This window comes from Somniosus microcephalus, chromosome 1 (genome assembly GCF_052327205.1).
Source record: "Somniosus microcephalus isolate GS21.2 chromosome 1, FLI_Smic_1.0, whole genome shotgun sequence".
NCBI lineage: Eukaryota > Metazoa > Chordata > Chondrichthyes > Squaliformes > Somniosidae > Somniosus > Somniosus microcephalus.
Genome location: NC_140987.1, coordinates 441,334,437 through 441,351,881, shown reverse-complemented (window position 1 = coordinate 441,351,881; position 17,445 = coordinate 441,334,437). Strand labels below are relative to the sequence as shown.

Sequence of the window (17,445 nt, the reverse complement as noted above, 5' to 3'; positions counted from 1 at the left end):
TACATACAGGAAACTTTTTTTTATCCAGCACCGACGGGACCGACGTGGTGCCGGTTCATCAAAAATTCCGGATAACCGAAAGCTATAGTAAAAGATACGGAGAGCTGAGAGCTCCGTATAAAGCAACAAACCCTGTTGCTTAGCAACAGGTTCAGAACAATGGCCACAAGTTCCAAGCGTCTCTGTAGCTTAGCAACAGCTGCAGCCGCACCCTTGCACAGCAACAGATGGAGGAAGGCAGAAGTAAAACTTACCTGAACCTACTCCTGCATTTTGTTGGTTAACTGAGATTTCTGGTTATTTAGGTGCCGGTAAATCGAAAGTTTCCTGTACAGAACATAAGGTGTATGTAGGTCTTCATTTTCTTATTATATCCTTCACCTAGGCTCAGTGGGTAGCACTCTCACCTTTCAGTCAAGAAAGTTGTGGGTTCAAAGCCTACACCAGGACTTGAGCATGTAATCCAGGCTGACACACCAGTGTCATACTGAGGGAGTGCCGCACGGTCTGAGGTGCCGCCTTTTCGCATGAGATGCTAAACCAAGGCCCCGCCTGCCCCCTCGGGTGGACGTAAAAGATCCCGCGGCACTATTTCGAAGAAGAGCAGGGGAGTTCTCCCCGGTGTCCTGGACAGTATTTATCCCTGAATCAACATCACTAAAAAAAAAAAAAAAAAACAGATTACCCGGTCATTACCAGATTGTTGTTTGTGGGAGCTTGCTGTGCGCAAATTAGCTGCCGCGTTTCCTATATTGCAACAGTGACTACACTTCAAAAAGTACTTCATTGGCTGTAAAGCGCTTTGGGACATCCTGAGGTCATGAAAGGTGCTATATAAATGCAAGTCTTTCTTTTCTTAATACTTGTGCAGTAAAGAGGGAGTGCTTTATTGTCAAAAGCTTTGGCTCTGCCATTAACCCAAGGCCCTGACTGCCTGTTCGGGTACACAGTAAAGATCCGCAGCACGGAAGAAGAGAAGGGAATTTCTTCATGGTCACCATTCTTTCCTATAGTAAGAACACCACCAAAAGAAAAATCGGCATTCACCTATTTGTTGTTTGTGAAAAGCAAAAAAGACTTGCATTTCTATAGCGCCTTTCACGACCCCCAGACATCCAAAAGGGCTTTCCAGCCAATTAAGTGCTTTTTGAAGTGTAGTCACTGTTGTAATGCAGGAAATGCAACAGCCAATTTTGTGCACGGCAAGCTCCCACAAACAGTAACGTGAGAATGACCAGATAATCTGTTTCTTTTGTGATGTTGATTGAGGGATAAATATTGGCCAGGACACCGGGGGATAATTCCCCTGCTCTTCTTTGAAATAGTACCATGGGATCTTTTACGTCCACCTGAGAGAGCAGACGGGGCCTCGGTTTAACGTCTCACCCGAAAGGCGGCACCTCCGACAGTGCGGCGCTCCCTCAGCACTGCATTGGAGCGTCAGCCTAGATTTTTGTGCTCAAGTCCCTGGAGTGGGATTTGAGCCCACAACCTTCTGACTCCGAGGGGAGGGTGCTACCCGCTGAGCCACGGCTGTCGTTCCTTTGGACCTTGAACAAAATCGCTGGTGTGTTTGCTTACGCAGCAACAGTGCCTGCACTTCAAAGTAATTCAGTGCTCTTAAAGCACTTTGGGCCTTCCTGCGAGATATGATAAGGTGCTATAGAAATGCTTTTTTTTTCTTTCAGTCCTAGCGACTGCCTGCTCTCCAACCATTTTTTTTTAAAGGATTCTTTTTGCACTGGAGTAAGTCTTGGGTTTCCCTCCCTATTGATGCCAGATAAGTGTAAAACATTTAGGGGAAAAATTCAGTTGTTTGTGCCTCCCGTTAGCGCCTTAAGAGGGCGCTAATGGGGCACAAAGCAACTAGCGCCCGGGCATGGCGATGTTTGCGCCGCTCACAAAAGTAACTAGACATTTTGCGGCGGCGCTAAACACTACCGTCACGATCTCCTGCACCGGCAGATCGTGACGTCAGTCGAGTGCGCAACGCCCCGGTAGCGCCCCGGACCGGATATTGAGTGGCGCCCCCTGCCTTACCGCCTGCCACTAGCAACGACAGGTTAAGGGGAGCGTTTTGCAGTCAGAAAGGGACAAGGGGAGCGCTATTTAAAGGCGCCCGCTTCCTGCCTTTTTTTGTCAGTGACATTTTTGCACCACGCATAGAGAGAGAGAGAGACTTCTGGAGCGATTCAACGTGTGAAGGAGTTTTGGGTACTGAGCAGCACTTTGCAGGTTTATTTTGATTTGCCCTTCCTTGCTTCGCCAGCGCTCTGAGGTAGCGCCTCGCTCCTCGGCCTTTGCCTTAAGACAGGTGTGAAGTGCCTGATTTAGCGCTCCAATCACCTCCAGGGGCGATAAAAGCCAAGATGGCTGTCGGAGGCGATATAATTAGCGCCAGGCGCTAAACTTTGCGCCCGGCCGATAATGGCGCCCAAACGGGGCGATACTGAATTCTTCCCCCTTAGATTATAAATTTTGCTTTGTAGAAGATGCAATTAAAATTACATGTGCAAATGAGTTTTGTTGAGGCCTAGACTAATTTGGTAGAGTTGTGAATTGAGTAAGACATTTTGCAAGCTTGTTTCTCTCACATTTCAGTAATAATGTTTTCAATATTTTTACAGAAACAACTGAAAAGTGAAGCCAAGAAGGCTATTAACCAACTGGACCTACGCATCCTAAAGCAAGGCGACCAGGTGTGTATTGTTGGTACGTGGAGCAGTATAAAAAAGAAAAATAGAAAGACTTGCATTTATATAGCGCCTTTCATGACCACCGGAGGTCCCAAAGTGCTTTACAGCCAATGGAGTACTTTTTGAAGTGTAGTCACTGTTGTAATGTTGGAAACGCAGCGGCCAATTTTGCGCACAGCAAGCTTCCACAAACAGCAATGTGATGATAACCAGATAATCTGTTTAAGTGATGTTGATTTGAGGGATAAATATTGGCCAGGGCACCGGGGTTAAATCCCCAGCTCTTCATCAAAATAGTGCCTTGGGATCTTAATTCCATCTGAGAGAGCAGACGGGGTCTTGGGGTTTAACATCTCATCCGAAAGACAGCACCTCCAATAGTGCAGCACTCCCTCAACACTGGAGTAACAGCCTAGCTTTATGTGCTCAAGTCCCTGGAGTGGGACTTGAACCCACAACCTTCTGACTAAGAGGCGAGTGTGCTACCCACTGAGCTACTGGCTGACGCTTGAAAGACAACTGTTTGGTATCCATGGATTTCTGTTTTGGTCGGGTGCCAAAACAGAGAGCCAATCTCTTGTTATTTGAAGACCTCCAGTTAATTTACCCTCTTTTTTATAATGAACAAAAATCCAATTTTTAAGTGATTATACAGCAATGCCCAATTGTGTACACTTTTCTGATTGTGGAGATGCCGGTGTTGGACTGGGGTGGATAAATGTGAGAAGTCACACAACACCAGGTTATAGTCCAACAGCTTTATTTGAAATCACAAGCTTTCGGTGCGCTGCTCCTTCGTCAGGTGAAGTGGAGTGATGCATAAAAACACAGCTTATATAGTCAGAGAACACTGCCAGATGATTACAGGTAATCTTTTTAACTGCCGAGGTGGGATAAAGGGCAGTTAGAAAGATTACCTGTAATCATCTGGCAGTGTTCTCTGACTATATATGCTGTGCCTATATGCATCTCTTCACTTCACCTGACGAAGGAGCAGCGCTCCGAAAGCTTGTGATTTCAGATAAAGCTGTTGGACTATAACCTGGTGTTGTGTGACTTCTCACTTTTCTGATTACACTGAAGCCAATGATTTGTTCAGGAAGAGGCAAAAAAAAATGCTTGTTCTAAGAGTTATAGTCTATTTGGGCATTTTTGGATCCTCAGTGGAATTGTTTCAGTGATGATTTAACCTGAATTCAGAAATTGACCACTTACAGCAGTGTTGCACCCTTCAGATCACCCTGCTGGTCAGCCATGATCTCATTGAATGGCTGAACTGGCTCGAGGGGCTAAATGGCCTCCTCCTGTCCCTATATTCTGCCACTATGTGGGGGAGCAGTTGCCTGGAACGTCTAAAAATAGGGGTGTGCATGTTGGTGTAAAAAATAAGTGTAACTGGCATTTGAACTGTTTGGAGAATTGAAATTTCACGTGAGATGTTCAGCTACCAAAGCCTAACTGCAGAAAGTCATATATTTTTTTCCCCCCCTATTCGTTCAATTTAGAACTTGAGCTTCACCAAACTGGTGCCCACTGCCCAGAGAGCGCATCTCACCAGGCATTTGACTTTCACTTGTGCAAAAAGATCCCACACCCAAGTTGTGAATCTTTCAGTACTTGTAACACAGGTCGATTGTTGTAACTCAGTCGCTGAGTTTCGGCAAATCTTATCTGTGTCTTGCTTTTGAATGTATGCTGATTTAGACTGGGTGTTGCATGGTAGTTTCCAGACAGTATGATCTCTTGACTCCTCGTGGGTGTGTGCCCAGTGGGTGAGAGAACCTCCTATTGAAGATTAACTAAAAGCTGGCAGCCAATTATCCTTTTTTACTTTCCGATCTCCAGGAGACTGGACCAGATGCTGACAGCTGTGCAGTGTGCATTGAAGCCTACAAACCCAATGATGTTGTTCGCATCTTGACTTGCAAGTAAGTACCCAATCATCATGTATATTCTTGTATGAAGTATCCATGTGGCATAAATATAAAGGTGAGGGGTGTCCGCAATGTGTGATACAAGTTGTCTGTTGAAATTTATAGTGCCCACATTGAACTGAGCGGAATTATCCAATTTATAATACGATAGCTGGAAACTTGTGTAAGGTTAAGTGCAATCAATGTGTGTTTACCCTCGCAATATCCCTTACTGTCTGTCTTCTTCATTCCCCCTCCCCATTTGAGCTTTTGCTGAAAAGTATTGTAAATACTGAGTAATAGGAAGGTCAATCCATGAGAGTGGGCCATCAGCAACAGGACAAGTCCTGAAAGAGTGCTATGAAATGAATATGTATAGGATTGCCCCAGGGCAGCTCAATAAATCTGATTCATTAGGATGCGAGAATTGGGTTTTCCTCAGCTAGTTGAGGATTGCTCAGATTTGGATCTGGTGAATGACTCTTGTGACATCCATAGGAAATGAAGATGAGTGTTGTGGGTGTTGATGGTTTGAAGGGCTCCATAATATTTAGGATAGCAAAATACTGCGGATGCTGGAAATCCAAAACAACAACCGAAAATGCTGGAAAAGCTCAGCAGGCCAGGCAACATCCGTGGAGAGAGAAATAGAGTCAACGTTTCGGGTCGAAACCCTTCTACAGTTCTGTAGAACTGTTGTTCCATAATACTTAGCATGGGTCCTAAAGCCAGTGTTGAGCAGTGTGGAGGGCAAGTCATAGAATCATAGAAAGTTACAGCACGGAAGGAGGCCATTTCGGCCCATCGTGTCCGCGCCGGCCAACCAAGAGCATTCCAGCCTAATCCCACTTCCCAGCTCTTGGTCCGTAGCCCTGCAGGTTACAGCATCCCAAGTGCACATCCAAGTACTTTTTAAATGTGGTTAGGGTTCCTGCCTCTGCCACCCTTTCAGGCAACCAGGAAGATTTAACTGCGGCAAGATCTTGTTAGGCCAATTCTGGGACATGCAGCACACTTGCATCAGTTAAAGTGCCTTACGTCCAGGGATTGCCAAAACTTGAAATGAAATAATATAAAAATACTATTTAAACATCTACAGAACGTCTGGAAAAAAACAAACTAGAAACCGTGCATTAAATGCTAATCGGGGACTAACTGTGACATGCAGAGACAATAGCGCACAACGATTGGTGATGGGAGAATAGCCACCAGGGATGTGGATTGAGGCATTGGCCCAGAAATTCGGCAAAACGAACGTGCCGGTTTCGTGCATGCACGGGAAACCGGCACTTCCGTTCCCTTGAAAGAAGGGGTTGACAGGTGGAACGCGTGCGCCGGAGAGGCAGCGCGTGCGCATCGAACTTATGTTTTTTTCCCCCGCTTTCTCCGGGAGGGTAAGTCTCCAGCAGTTATACTTTTAAAAAGCAGACGCAAGGCCTGCTTTTAACAAGGTAAGTGCTGAATTAATTTAAAATTAAAACATTTTTTCCACAGGTTTATTATTTTTACATACTTTAAAGAAAGGTAAGTTTATTTTTAGCCCCGTTAGAAAATGTAATTAATTTTTTCAAAAATTTAAATTACTTAAAATAGTTATTTCATGTAATTTATAGTTATTTTAAAAATGTGATTTTTTTTTGATTTTTTTTAAAAATTATTTGAAGTTTTAGTGATGTTTTGGGGCTTATAGTATTGATAGGTTTGACAGCTCTTCCTGTCAAACTTATGAATGAAGCATTCCCTGCTACGATTGGCTCTCCATGGCCCACGTGATCCCAGGGGACGCATCGAACTAACTGCGCCCCTGGGATACGCAAGCACTGCGCGCCGACAGTTGAAGGAGGCCCAGGATCGGAATCCCACGTGGGCCCACAGCTCAATGGCCGGCGCGCTAGGTAATTGCTGGTCGGGGGCTTGCACCCGTGGGAAGCCTTCGACCCGAATTTCTGGGCCATTGTGTATAGGATGAGGAAGATCACCTATTTCCAAAGAAAATGGCAAAGCTCAAAGGACCAATGCCCCCGCTGTGATTTTTTTATCTCTCTGCTGGAAATCGGTTTGAAGCGTTACATGTTTTAACTCTTCAAAATGTCAGCCAGCTCCAGCAGTGTTCTCCTCTTGGCAGGTAGAGTTGAAAAAGATCTGACAATCTTACAGTACCTACAACAGATAAAGATCTGACAATCTCATTGAAACATTTAAAATTCTGACAGGGCTAGACAGACTGGATGCAGGGAGGATGTTTCCCCTGGCTGGTGGGGGAGGGGGGCTTTAGAACGAGGGATCACAGTCTCAGGATACAGGGTAGGACATTTAGCGCAGTCTCAGAATAAAGGGTCGCCCTTTTAGAACTAAGATGAGGAGGAACTTCTTCTCTCAGAGGGTCGTAAATCTGTGGAATTCTCTGCCCCAGAGAGCCGTGGAGGCTGGGTCATTAAATACATTTAAGGTGGAGATAGACAGATTTTTGCAAGATAAGGGAGTGAAGGGTTATGGGGAGCAGGCAGGGAAGTGGCTTTGAGCCCCAGATCAGCCATGATCTTATTGAATGGCGGAGCAGGCTCGAGGGGCCAAGTGGCCTATTCCTGCTCCTATTTCTTATGAGATGAGGAGAAATGTCTTCACTCAGAGGGTGGTGAACCTGTGGAATTCTCTACCACAGAAGGCTGTGGAGGCCAAGTCACTGAATATACTTAAGAAGGAGATAGATAGATTTCTAGACACAAAAGGCATCAAGGGGAATGGGGAGAGAGCGGGAATATGGTATTGAGATAGAGGATCAGCCATGATATTGAATGGCGGAGCAGGTTCAAAGGGCCGAATGGCCTACTCCTGCTCCTATTTTTCTATGTTTCTAATCTTACAGCACCTACAACAGATAAAGAAAGACTGACCTTGCATTTGTACAGCATCTTATCTTACCTTCACCGTGTCCCAAAGTGATCCACAACCAATTAATTTCTTGAAATGCAGTTATGGTTGTTACATGGGCAAACCTGATGGCCAATTTGCAAATTTAGTCTCTTTATTCTGACTCTGTGGTTCAGTTCCACAAAGAAAACTCCTGCACCTTTGTGACTTAATGCACCTTTTTTGCCAACAAAATAGTGTGCGTGTCCTTATTTCAAAAATTTGAGTCTCTCCGTGAGTGCAACCCACATCAAAACTTTACAGGAAGGCCGGCAGCAACAAGCCTGGTGTAAGCTTCGAGTTTCTGTGATGTTTCTTTTCTTGGCCACCCCCCCACACACACAATGGGATATCGGTTTTCTTGTTTTAGAGAGTTGAACTACACTCTCTAAGGAAGACTACACCCCAGCCAGTCGTCCAATATTTTATTCATCATCGACTGAAGGTATGCAAAGAACAGCACGCTTTTAGTGGTAGCCGTGATTGTGCTCAAATACCGGTTTTGTTGTTTCTTCTTCCATCTGACCTGGACATTGTTATTCCTTGAGACCGCTGTGCCTCCCCTACACTAGTTGTTTTCAAAGGTATTTAAAAGCCTGTCTTCGAGTGAAATCAAACGAATAGTTCCTATTATTTACCCAACCCCTTGTGAATTGTGTGGAGAATCCTGCTTGCTAAACACATCTCTTATGTAAAATCCTCATCTGTTCGAGCGACCTAAACAAAAACATGATATCAGCTTGGGGCCTGACCTTGTGACTAAAGGTATGACAGTGAGTGATCTCGTGATTTGAAGCACAACAATATCAAAGCAGAAACTGTCTGGTGTCGTCAATGCCTCGGAAAAAGCAACTCTGTCACATTGAAGCATTAGCAGTCATGTTGAATCATCAAAACCACCTCTGCTTACCTTGGGCATTTATTTGTCTTGCAGCCAAGAGCTACAGGTGATCTGCCGTGTATGAAATTCTATGATACAGGGAGGGAGTGCCAGAATTAATGAGCTATGTCCAACGTTAGCACAAGCCTGTTTGAAAAGTTCTTTGCCTGCAGCATCATCAGAAAGTGCCTGGCAAACATTTTGGGGTTTGTTTTGTTTGCTTGTTTGTTTGTAAGCCGTGCAACAATTGTGTAAAATGATTTCCTGTCGCACTGATGTGTGTCCCTCTGGCCTCTCTACAGTAGTTTTCCCCAAATGTGAAAAGGCTTGCCAAACAATCCATTGCCTCTTTTTAAAGCAGTGTCCTTGGCATCTTTGCAGGCAAAAAAAAAAATGCTTTTCAAGCCTTTGTGTTGAGAAAGCAGCTATAAATGTAGCGCTTTTTAAGAAAGAGATACTTTTATAAAAGCGTTGAAAGGAAAGAATTAAATGTGGGATAAATTCTGGCAATTTCCATTGGTCCAGGTGTAAAAACTTTTGATCGGGTCTCACTATCACAAAAATTGACTTTGTTTTAAATAAAGCGTAAAAATCTGTAAATGCTGGCAATTTGAAACAAAAAGAGAAAATGCCGAAAACACTCAGCAGGTCTGTTCTGAAAAAGGCTGGTACCCGACATGTTAACTTGCCTGTCCTCTCCACAGACGCTGACTGACCTGCTGAGTCTAACCAGCATTTTAAGGCTTTGTTTTAACTTTGAATGATGTCTCTCTCTGTCTGTGTCTGGCTCGCCCTCTGTCTGGCTCGCCCTCTGTCTGAAACATAGAAGATAGGAGCAGGAGTAGGCCATTCGGCCCCTCAAGCCTGCTCCACCATTCAATGCGATCATGGCTGATCATCCAAATTCAGTACCCTGTCCCTGCCTTCTCCCCATACCCCTTGATCCCTTTAGCCTTAAGAAATATATCCAACTCCTTTTTGACTATTTAATGAACTGGCCTCCACCGCCTTCTGTGGTAGAGAATTCCACAGGTTCACCACTCTCTGGGTGAAGAAATTCCTCTTCATTTCTGTCCAAAATGGCCTACCCCTTATCCTTAGACTGTGTCCCCTGGTTCTGGACTCCCCGATCATCGGGAACATCCTTCCTGCATCTAGTCTGTCCAGTCCTGTCAGAATGTTATAAGTTTCAATGAGATCACCTCTCATTCTTCTAAACTCCAGCGAGTATAAGCCCAATCGACCCAATCTCTCCCCATACGCCATTCCTGCCATCCCAGGTATCAGCCTGGTGAATCTTCACCGAACTCCTTCCATGGCAAGAACATCCTTCCTCAGATAAGGCGACCAGAACTGCACACAATACTCAAGATGTGGTCTCAGCAAGGCCCTGTACAACTGCAGCAAGACATCCTTGTTCCTGTACTCAAACCCTCGCTACGAAGGCCAACATACCATTTGCTGCCTTAACCGCCTGCTGCACCTGCATGCTTACCTTCAGCGACTGGTGCACAAGGACACCCAGGTCTCGTTGCACTTCTCCTTCTCCCAATCTATTGCCATTTAGATAATAATCTGCCTTCCTGTTTTTGCCACCAAAGTGGATAACCTCACATTTATCCACGTTACAGTATATTGCATCTGCCATGTTTCTGCCCAATTACCCAACATGTCCAAATCATCCTGGAGTTTCTCGACATCCTCCTCACAGCACACACGCCCACCTAGCTTTGTGTCATCTGCAAATTTGGAGATATTACATCTAGTTCCCTTGTCTAGATCATTAATATATATTGTGAATAGCTGGGGTCCAAGGACTGATCCCTGCGGTACCCCACTTGTCACTGCCTGCCACTCGGAAAAAGACCCGTTTATTCCAACTCTTTGCTTTCTATCTGCCAACCAGTTCTCTATCCAAGTCAATACCTTGCCCCCAATCCCATGTGCCTTAACTTTACACGCTAATCTCTTATGCGGGACCTTATCGAAGGCCTTCTGAAAGTCCAGATACACCATATCCACTGGTTCTCCCTTATCTATTTTACCAGTTACATCCTCAAAAAATTCCAGTAGATTAGTCAAGCACGATTTACCTTTTGTGAATCCATGTTGACTTTGTCCGATCCTGCCACTGTTTTCCAAGTGCTCTGCTATTACATCTTTTATAATGGACTCTAGCATTTTCCCCACTACCGATGTCAGGCTTACCGGTCTGTAATTCCCCATTTTCTCTCTACCACCTTTTTTGAATAGTGGGGTAACATTAGCTACCCTCCAATCCATGGGTACTGCTCCAGATTCCATCGAATGTTGGAAGATGATCAGCAATGCACCTACTATTTCTAGGGCCACTTCCTTAAGTACCCTAGGATGTCGATTATCAGGCCCTGGGGATTTATTGGCCTTCAATCCCATCAATTTCCCTAACATCATTTCCCTACAAATACTGATTTCTTTCAGTTCCTCCCTTTCATCAGATCCTATGTTCCCCGGCATCTCTGGGAGGTTATTTGTGTCCTCCTTTGTGAAGACAGAACCAAAATATGTGTTTAGTTGGTCTGCCATTTCTTTGTTCCCCATTATAAATTCCCCTGATTCTGACTGCAAGGGACCTATGCTTGACTTCACCAATCTTTTTCTCTTCACATATCTATAAAAGCTTTTGCAGTCAGTTTTTATGTTCCCTGCAAGCTTACTCTCATATTCTATTTTCCCCTTCTTAATTAATCCCTTTGTCCTCCTTTGTTGAGTCTTAAACTGCTCCCAATCCTCAGGATTATTGCTTTTTCTGGCCAATTTATATGTCCTCTCCTTGGATCTTATGCTATCCCTAATTTCCCTTGTTAGCCACGGTTGAGTCACCTTTTTTGTTTTATTTTTATGCCAAACTGGGATGAACAAATTCTGTAGTTCATCCATCCGGTCTTTGAATGTTTGCCATTGCCCATCCGCCGTCAACCCTTTGAGTGACATTCCCCAATCAATCCTACCCAACTCGCGCCTCAGACCATCGTAGCCTCCTTTATTTAAATTGAGGACTCTAGTCTCCGAGTCAACTACTTCATTCTCCATCTTAATGAAGAATTCGATCATATTATGATCGCTCCGACCCAAGGGGCCTCGTACAACAAGATTGCTAATTAATCCTTTCTCGTTACATAATACCCAGTGTAAGATGGCCTGATCTCTGGTTGGTTCCTCGACATATTGGTCCAGGAAACCATCCCGTAAACACTCCAGGAATTCCTCCTCCACCGTATTGTTACTAATTTGGTTGGCCCAATCTATATGTAGATTAAAGTCACCCATGATGACTGCTGTGCCCTTATTGCATGCTTCTTTAATTTCCCTTTTTATGCCATCCCCAATCTCTGCCTTACTGTTTGGAGGTCTATATACCACTCCCACTAACATTTTCTGCTCCTTGGTATTTCTCAATTCTACCCATACAGATTCCACATCATCAGAGCTAATATCCTTCCTTACAATTGTGTTAATCTCTTTAACCAGTAATGTTATCCCACCTCCCTTTCCTTTTTGCCTATCTTTCCTGAATATTGAATACCCCTGGATGTTGAGTTCCCAGCCTTGGCCATCCTTGAGCCACGTTTCCGTAATCCCAACCAAATCAGATTCGTTTACCTCTATTTGCGCAGCCAATTCATCCACCTTATTACGAATGCTCCTCGCATTAAGACACAAAGCCTTCAGGCTTATTTTTTTAACGCTCTTAGACCTATTAGAATTATTATTTACTGTGGCCATGTTTGATTTAAACCGTTGATTTCTGTGACTGCCACTTGTTTTTCTCCTTCCTTTCTTTTGCTTTTATCGTTGTTTCCCTTTCCTCTGTCCCCCTGCTCAGGTTCCCAACCCCCTGCCATCTTAGTCTAAACCCTGTCCCAGAGCACTAGCAAACACTCCCCCTCGGACATCGGTTCCAGCCCTGCCCAGGAGCAAACCGTCCGGTTTGAACTGGTCCCACCTCCCCCAGAACCGGTTCCAATGTCCCAGGAACCTGAATCCCTCCCCCTTGCACCATTCCTCCAGCCACGTATTCATCTGAAATATCCTTCTATTTCTACTCTGACTAGCACGTGGCACTGGTAGCAATCCTGAGATTACTACCTTTTGAGGTCCTAATTTTTAATTTACCTCCTAACTCCCTATATTCCGCTTTTAGGACCTCATCCCGCTTTTTACCTATATCGTTGGTGCCTATATGCACCACGACAACTGGCTGTTCACCCTCCCCTTTCAAGATGTTCTGCAGCCGCTCTGAGACATCCTTGACCCTTGCACCAGGGAGGCAACACACCATCCTGGAGTCTCGTTTGCGGCCGCAGAAACACCTATCTATTCCCCTTACAATAGAATCCCCTATTACTATAGCTCTACCCCTCTTTTTCCTCCCGTCCTGTGCAGCAGAGCCACCACCGGTGCCAGTCTGGCTCTCCCTCTGTCTGGCGCTCCCTCTCTCTCTCTCATATTAAACTGGCTGCTCAGTCAGACAGCAGCACCTGTCTCTTGGTCAACAGTAAATTGCTTGCCGGGTTAGGGGTGTTCAGTTATGAGGATGGGTTGCTGTGTACCAATCTTAGACGGTGGGAGGACAAGTTGAGAAGGCTGTATTTATAAATAAAATAAAAAAATGTTTTTTAAATCATATGGGGTCCTTGGCTTTATTAATAAATGCATAGCGTACAAAAACAAAAGTTATGCTAAACCTTTTTTTTTTTTAAAACCACTGGTTATATCTCAGCTGGAGTATTGTTTACAATTCGGGGCACCACACTCTTTAGGAAGGATGTCAAGGCCTTGGAGAGGCTGCAGAGGAGATTTACTAGCATGGTAGCAGGGATGAAGGACTTCAGTGATGTGGAGAAGCTGGGGTTGTTCTCCTTAGAGCAGAGAAGGTTAAGAGGAGATTTCATAGAGGTTTTCAAAATCTTGAAGGTTTTTGTTGGAGTAAATAAGGAGAAACTGTTCCCAGTGGCAGAAGGGTCAGTAACCAAAGGGCACAGATTTAAGGTGATTGGCAAAAGAACCAGAGGCGACATGAGAAAACAGTTTTTTTTTCGGCAGATTGAAGATTGAGGGGTGATCTGATCGAGCAGTTTAAAATCATCTACACCTTAAAAATTAAGAAACTAAATGGGGTAGAAGAGCAAATGGATCTAGGGATACAGGTGAACAAATCATTAAAAGCATCACCGGTTAGTAAAGCAATTCATAGAAATCATAGAAACCCCACAGTGCAGATAGAGGCCATTTCGGCCCATCGAGCCTGCACCGACACATATTCCACCCGATCCCCGTAACCCCACGTATTTAATCCCCCTAACACTAAGGGTCAATTTTTATCATAGCCAATCAACCTAACCCGCACATCTTTGGACTGTGGGAGGAAACCGGAGCACCCGGAGGAAACCCACGCAAACACGGGGAGAATGTGCAAACTCCACACAGACAGTCGCCCGAGGCCGGATTCGAACCCGGGTCCCTGGCGCTGTGAGGCAACAGTGCTAACCACTATGCCACTATGGTTTATTTGTAGGGGTATAATATTCAAAAGTAGTGAAGTTATGTTTACATAGGATATACGGCACAGAAACAGGCCATTCGGCCCAACCAGTCCATGCCGGAGTTTATGCTCCACTTGAGCCTCCTCCCGTCTTTCCTCATCTAACTCCATCAGCACAACCCTCTCATCCCTTGTCTATCCAGCCTCCCTTTAATCTATACTATTCGCTTCAACCACTCCCTGTGGTAGCGAGTTCCACATTCTCGCCACTCTCTGGGTAAAGAAGTTCTTTCTGAATTCCCTATTTGATTTCTTGGTGACTATCTTGTATTGATGGCCTTTAGTTTTGCTCTTCCCCACAAGTGGAAACATTCTCTCTGTCTCCACTCTATCAAAACCTTTGATGACCTAATAGGGGTTTTTAAATCATGAATCAGCCTTTTTTCAAGAGAAGAGACCCAGACAGTTCATCCTTTCCTGATGTATATACCCTCACATTTCTGATATCATCCTTGTAAATCTTCTCTGCACCCTCTCCAGTGCCTCTATATCCTTTGCATAATATGTTGAACTTGTATTGGACTCCGGTCAGACCGCACTAAGACCACTGTCCACCATTCTGGTTTCCCCACTATAAAAAGGACATAGAAGCACTGGAGAAAGTGCAAAAAAACGATTTACAAAGATGGTACCAGAACTGAGCGATTACAGCTACCGGGAAAGATTTAAATAAATATGAAATAAAAAGCTAGTATCAGTAATGGTGATCATGAAGCTATTAAATTGTCGTAAAACCCCAACTGGTTCACTAATATCCTTGAGGGAAGGAAACCTGGTGTCCTTGTGTGCTCCAGACCCACAGCAATGTGGGTGACTGCCCTCTGAAATGGCCAAGCAAGCCACTCAGTTGTTCCAAACCACTACAAAGAAGCTGATGCTATAACAGTGTGTTCCTAGTTAGACAAGGAAGAACTTGTACTCATATATAGCACTTCTTAATGTCCTCCAGACATCCCGAAGTGCTTCACAGCCAATTAGTTGCTTTTGAAGTGCAGGCACTGTTATTAGGTAGGTGACCATGGCAGCCAACTTGCTCACTGCAAGATCCTACATACAGCATCGAGCGAAATGACCACATAATCTGTTCTACAGAAGCAAAATACTGCGCATGCTGGAAATCTGAAATGAAAACAGAAAATGCTGGAAATACTCAGCCGGTCAGGCAGCATCTGTGGAAAGAGGAACACAGTTAACGTTTCAGGTCGATGACCCTTCATCAGAATGGCCCCTCTGGAGGTGTTGATCAAGGGATGAATATTGGCCAGGACACCAGGCATGGTCCCCTGTTCTTCTTCTTCAATCTTTTATCTCCACCTGAACAGGCAGATGGGGTTTTGGTTTAACGTCTCACCAGAAGAGATGTCACCTCAACAATGCTGTCCTGCACTGAAACATCAGCTGAGATGGGCCCGATTTTGTGGCTTGTGTGGGAAATGGTCGGATTCCCCCGAATGTGGGGTTCTGACACACAAAAAAATGTCAGCCAGCTCCACGCAATTTTCCCTCAAGTGGCCAATTAATTCCCAGCATGTGGAGTCATTGGCGCATGAACGCATCACCATGGAAAGGTTGGCAACCTCCATGGAGGAGATAACTCGCCAGGGTACGGAAAACATGGTGAGTGCTCATAAGAGAATGACATCTCTTGAGCAGCGTTGGCCATCTATTGAAGAGAGAAACCAGACCTTCATGGAAGTCCTTCTGAGTAGGACTGCCAGTGCAGAAACGGGTCTCCATGGCCCCCTAAAGCGCAGCAAGGTGCTCTCAAGCCACTTCCAAGCGCTGGCCCCTTCTGGCCTGTGCAGCTTCAGGTGAGTGAGCAGCAGCCTGGTGCTCATCGTGCTGTTCCTGGTTCTGCTGCTGCCGCCTCTGCTGCTGGAGATCCTCTAATGGCAAGAAGGGAAGGAAAAAAAGGCGTCCCATGCTTCTGGTAGATGCCTCCGCTGAGGAAGTGCTGAGTGAGGGTGGCGAGAGGGGCTTCCCAGGAGATCACATTGGAGAAGTTTGTGAGGCTCCAACCTTCCACAGCTGTGCCTAAGCCTTGAAGAAGTAGCCCCAAGCCTTCAGCAACAAGGTCCTTCAACATACAAGTGCTGTCCCTTTAAATCGCAACTTTTCCGAATGACCTGCAGCTGACGGCAAGCAAGCCGGCAAGCTTCACGCCAGGTTTCATCAGCGGGGTTTCCCGCAGGCGTGTTTGATGTGGGGAAAGCCCCAAAATTGCAACGGCCCCTGAAAATTGACTTAAACAAGGTAATAATTGCTCATTAGTGTTCCAACGGCCAGTCCCGCCAGCAGCGGGCAGGACTGAAGCGGGTCACGGAGAAACAGCGGTCCGAAAGTCGGACAAGGCGGGGAATCAGGCGGGGTCGCGACCCACTTTTTCGCCGATTTTCGGCCCCTGGCCGCCTGAAAAGCCGCCCGACGGCTGGCAGAAAATCGGGGCCCATGTGTTCAAGTGGTGGACTGGGATTTGGGCCCGCAATCTTCTGACTCCGAGGCAAGATTGCTACCACTGAGTCAAGCTGAGACTTGGGAAGCATCTCCGTATTCTGAACTGGTGAGCTGCCACGGTGTTTTCTGTGGCTCGGTGGTCGTACTTTTGCCTCGAGTCCGAAGGTTGTAGGTTGAAGCACCACTCTAGAGACTTGAGCACATATTCTAGGCTGGCACTTCTGTGCATTACTGAAGGAGTGCTGCACTGTCTGAGGTGCTGTCTTTCAGAAGAGACGTTAAACCAAGGCCCTGTCTTCCCCCCCTCAGTTGGATGTAATGGATCCCATGGCACTATTCAAAGAAGAGCAGGAGAGAGCGTCCTAGTGTCCTGACCAACATTTAGCCCTCTACCAACACCTAAAACAGATGATCTCATTATCACATTGCTGCTTGTGGGACCGTGTTGTGCACAAATTGGCTGCCGCGTTTCCTACATTACAGCAGTGACTACACTTCAAAAGTACTTAATTGGCTGTAAAGCACTTTGGGACATCCTGAGGTCGTGTGAGGTGCTATATAAATGCAAGTTGTCCTTTTTTTCTTTTTAGCAGGTTAAACTCGAGTTGTACACTTTCCACACTTGGAACATAAGAACCTAAGAAATAGGAGCAGGAGTCGGCCATACGACCCCACAAGCCTGCTCCGCCATTCAATAAAATCATGGCTGAACTTCAACATCAACTCCACTTGCCCACCCTATCCTCCCGTCTCCCTTGATTCCTTTAGTGCCAAAAAATCTATCGATCTCTGTCTTGAATGTACTCATGTCTGAGCATCCAGTGCCCGCTGGGGTAGAGAATTCCCAAAATTCACAGCCCTCTGAGTGAAGACATTTCTCCTCATCTCAGTCTTAAATGGCCGGCCCCTTATTCTGAGACTATGCCCCCTCGTTCTAGACTCCCCAGCCAGGGGAAAGCAGCCTCTCAGTATCTGCCCTGTAAGAATTTTATACATTTCAGTGGGATC

General features: G+C 45.5%; 1 protein-coding gene across 2 annotated transcripts in view; it reads left to right on the top strand.

The window, feature by feature from the left end:
* rnf128b (ring finger protein 128b) overlaps positions 1 to 17,445 on the top strand; it is a 182,854-nt gene that overhangs the window by 154,653 nt on the left and 10,756 nt on the right. For both annotated transcript variants that reach the window (XM_086001738.1, XM_086001731.1), the window contains exons 3-4: positions 2,628 to 2,699; positions 4,542 to 4,624. In XM_086001738.1, coding sequence (XP_085857864.1) covers positions 2,628 to 2,699; positions 4,542 to 4,624 — 155 coding nt within the window. The remainder of the gene's footprint in view (positions 1 to 2,627; positions 2,700 to 4,541; positions 4,625 to 17,445) is intronic.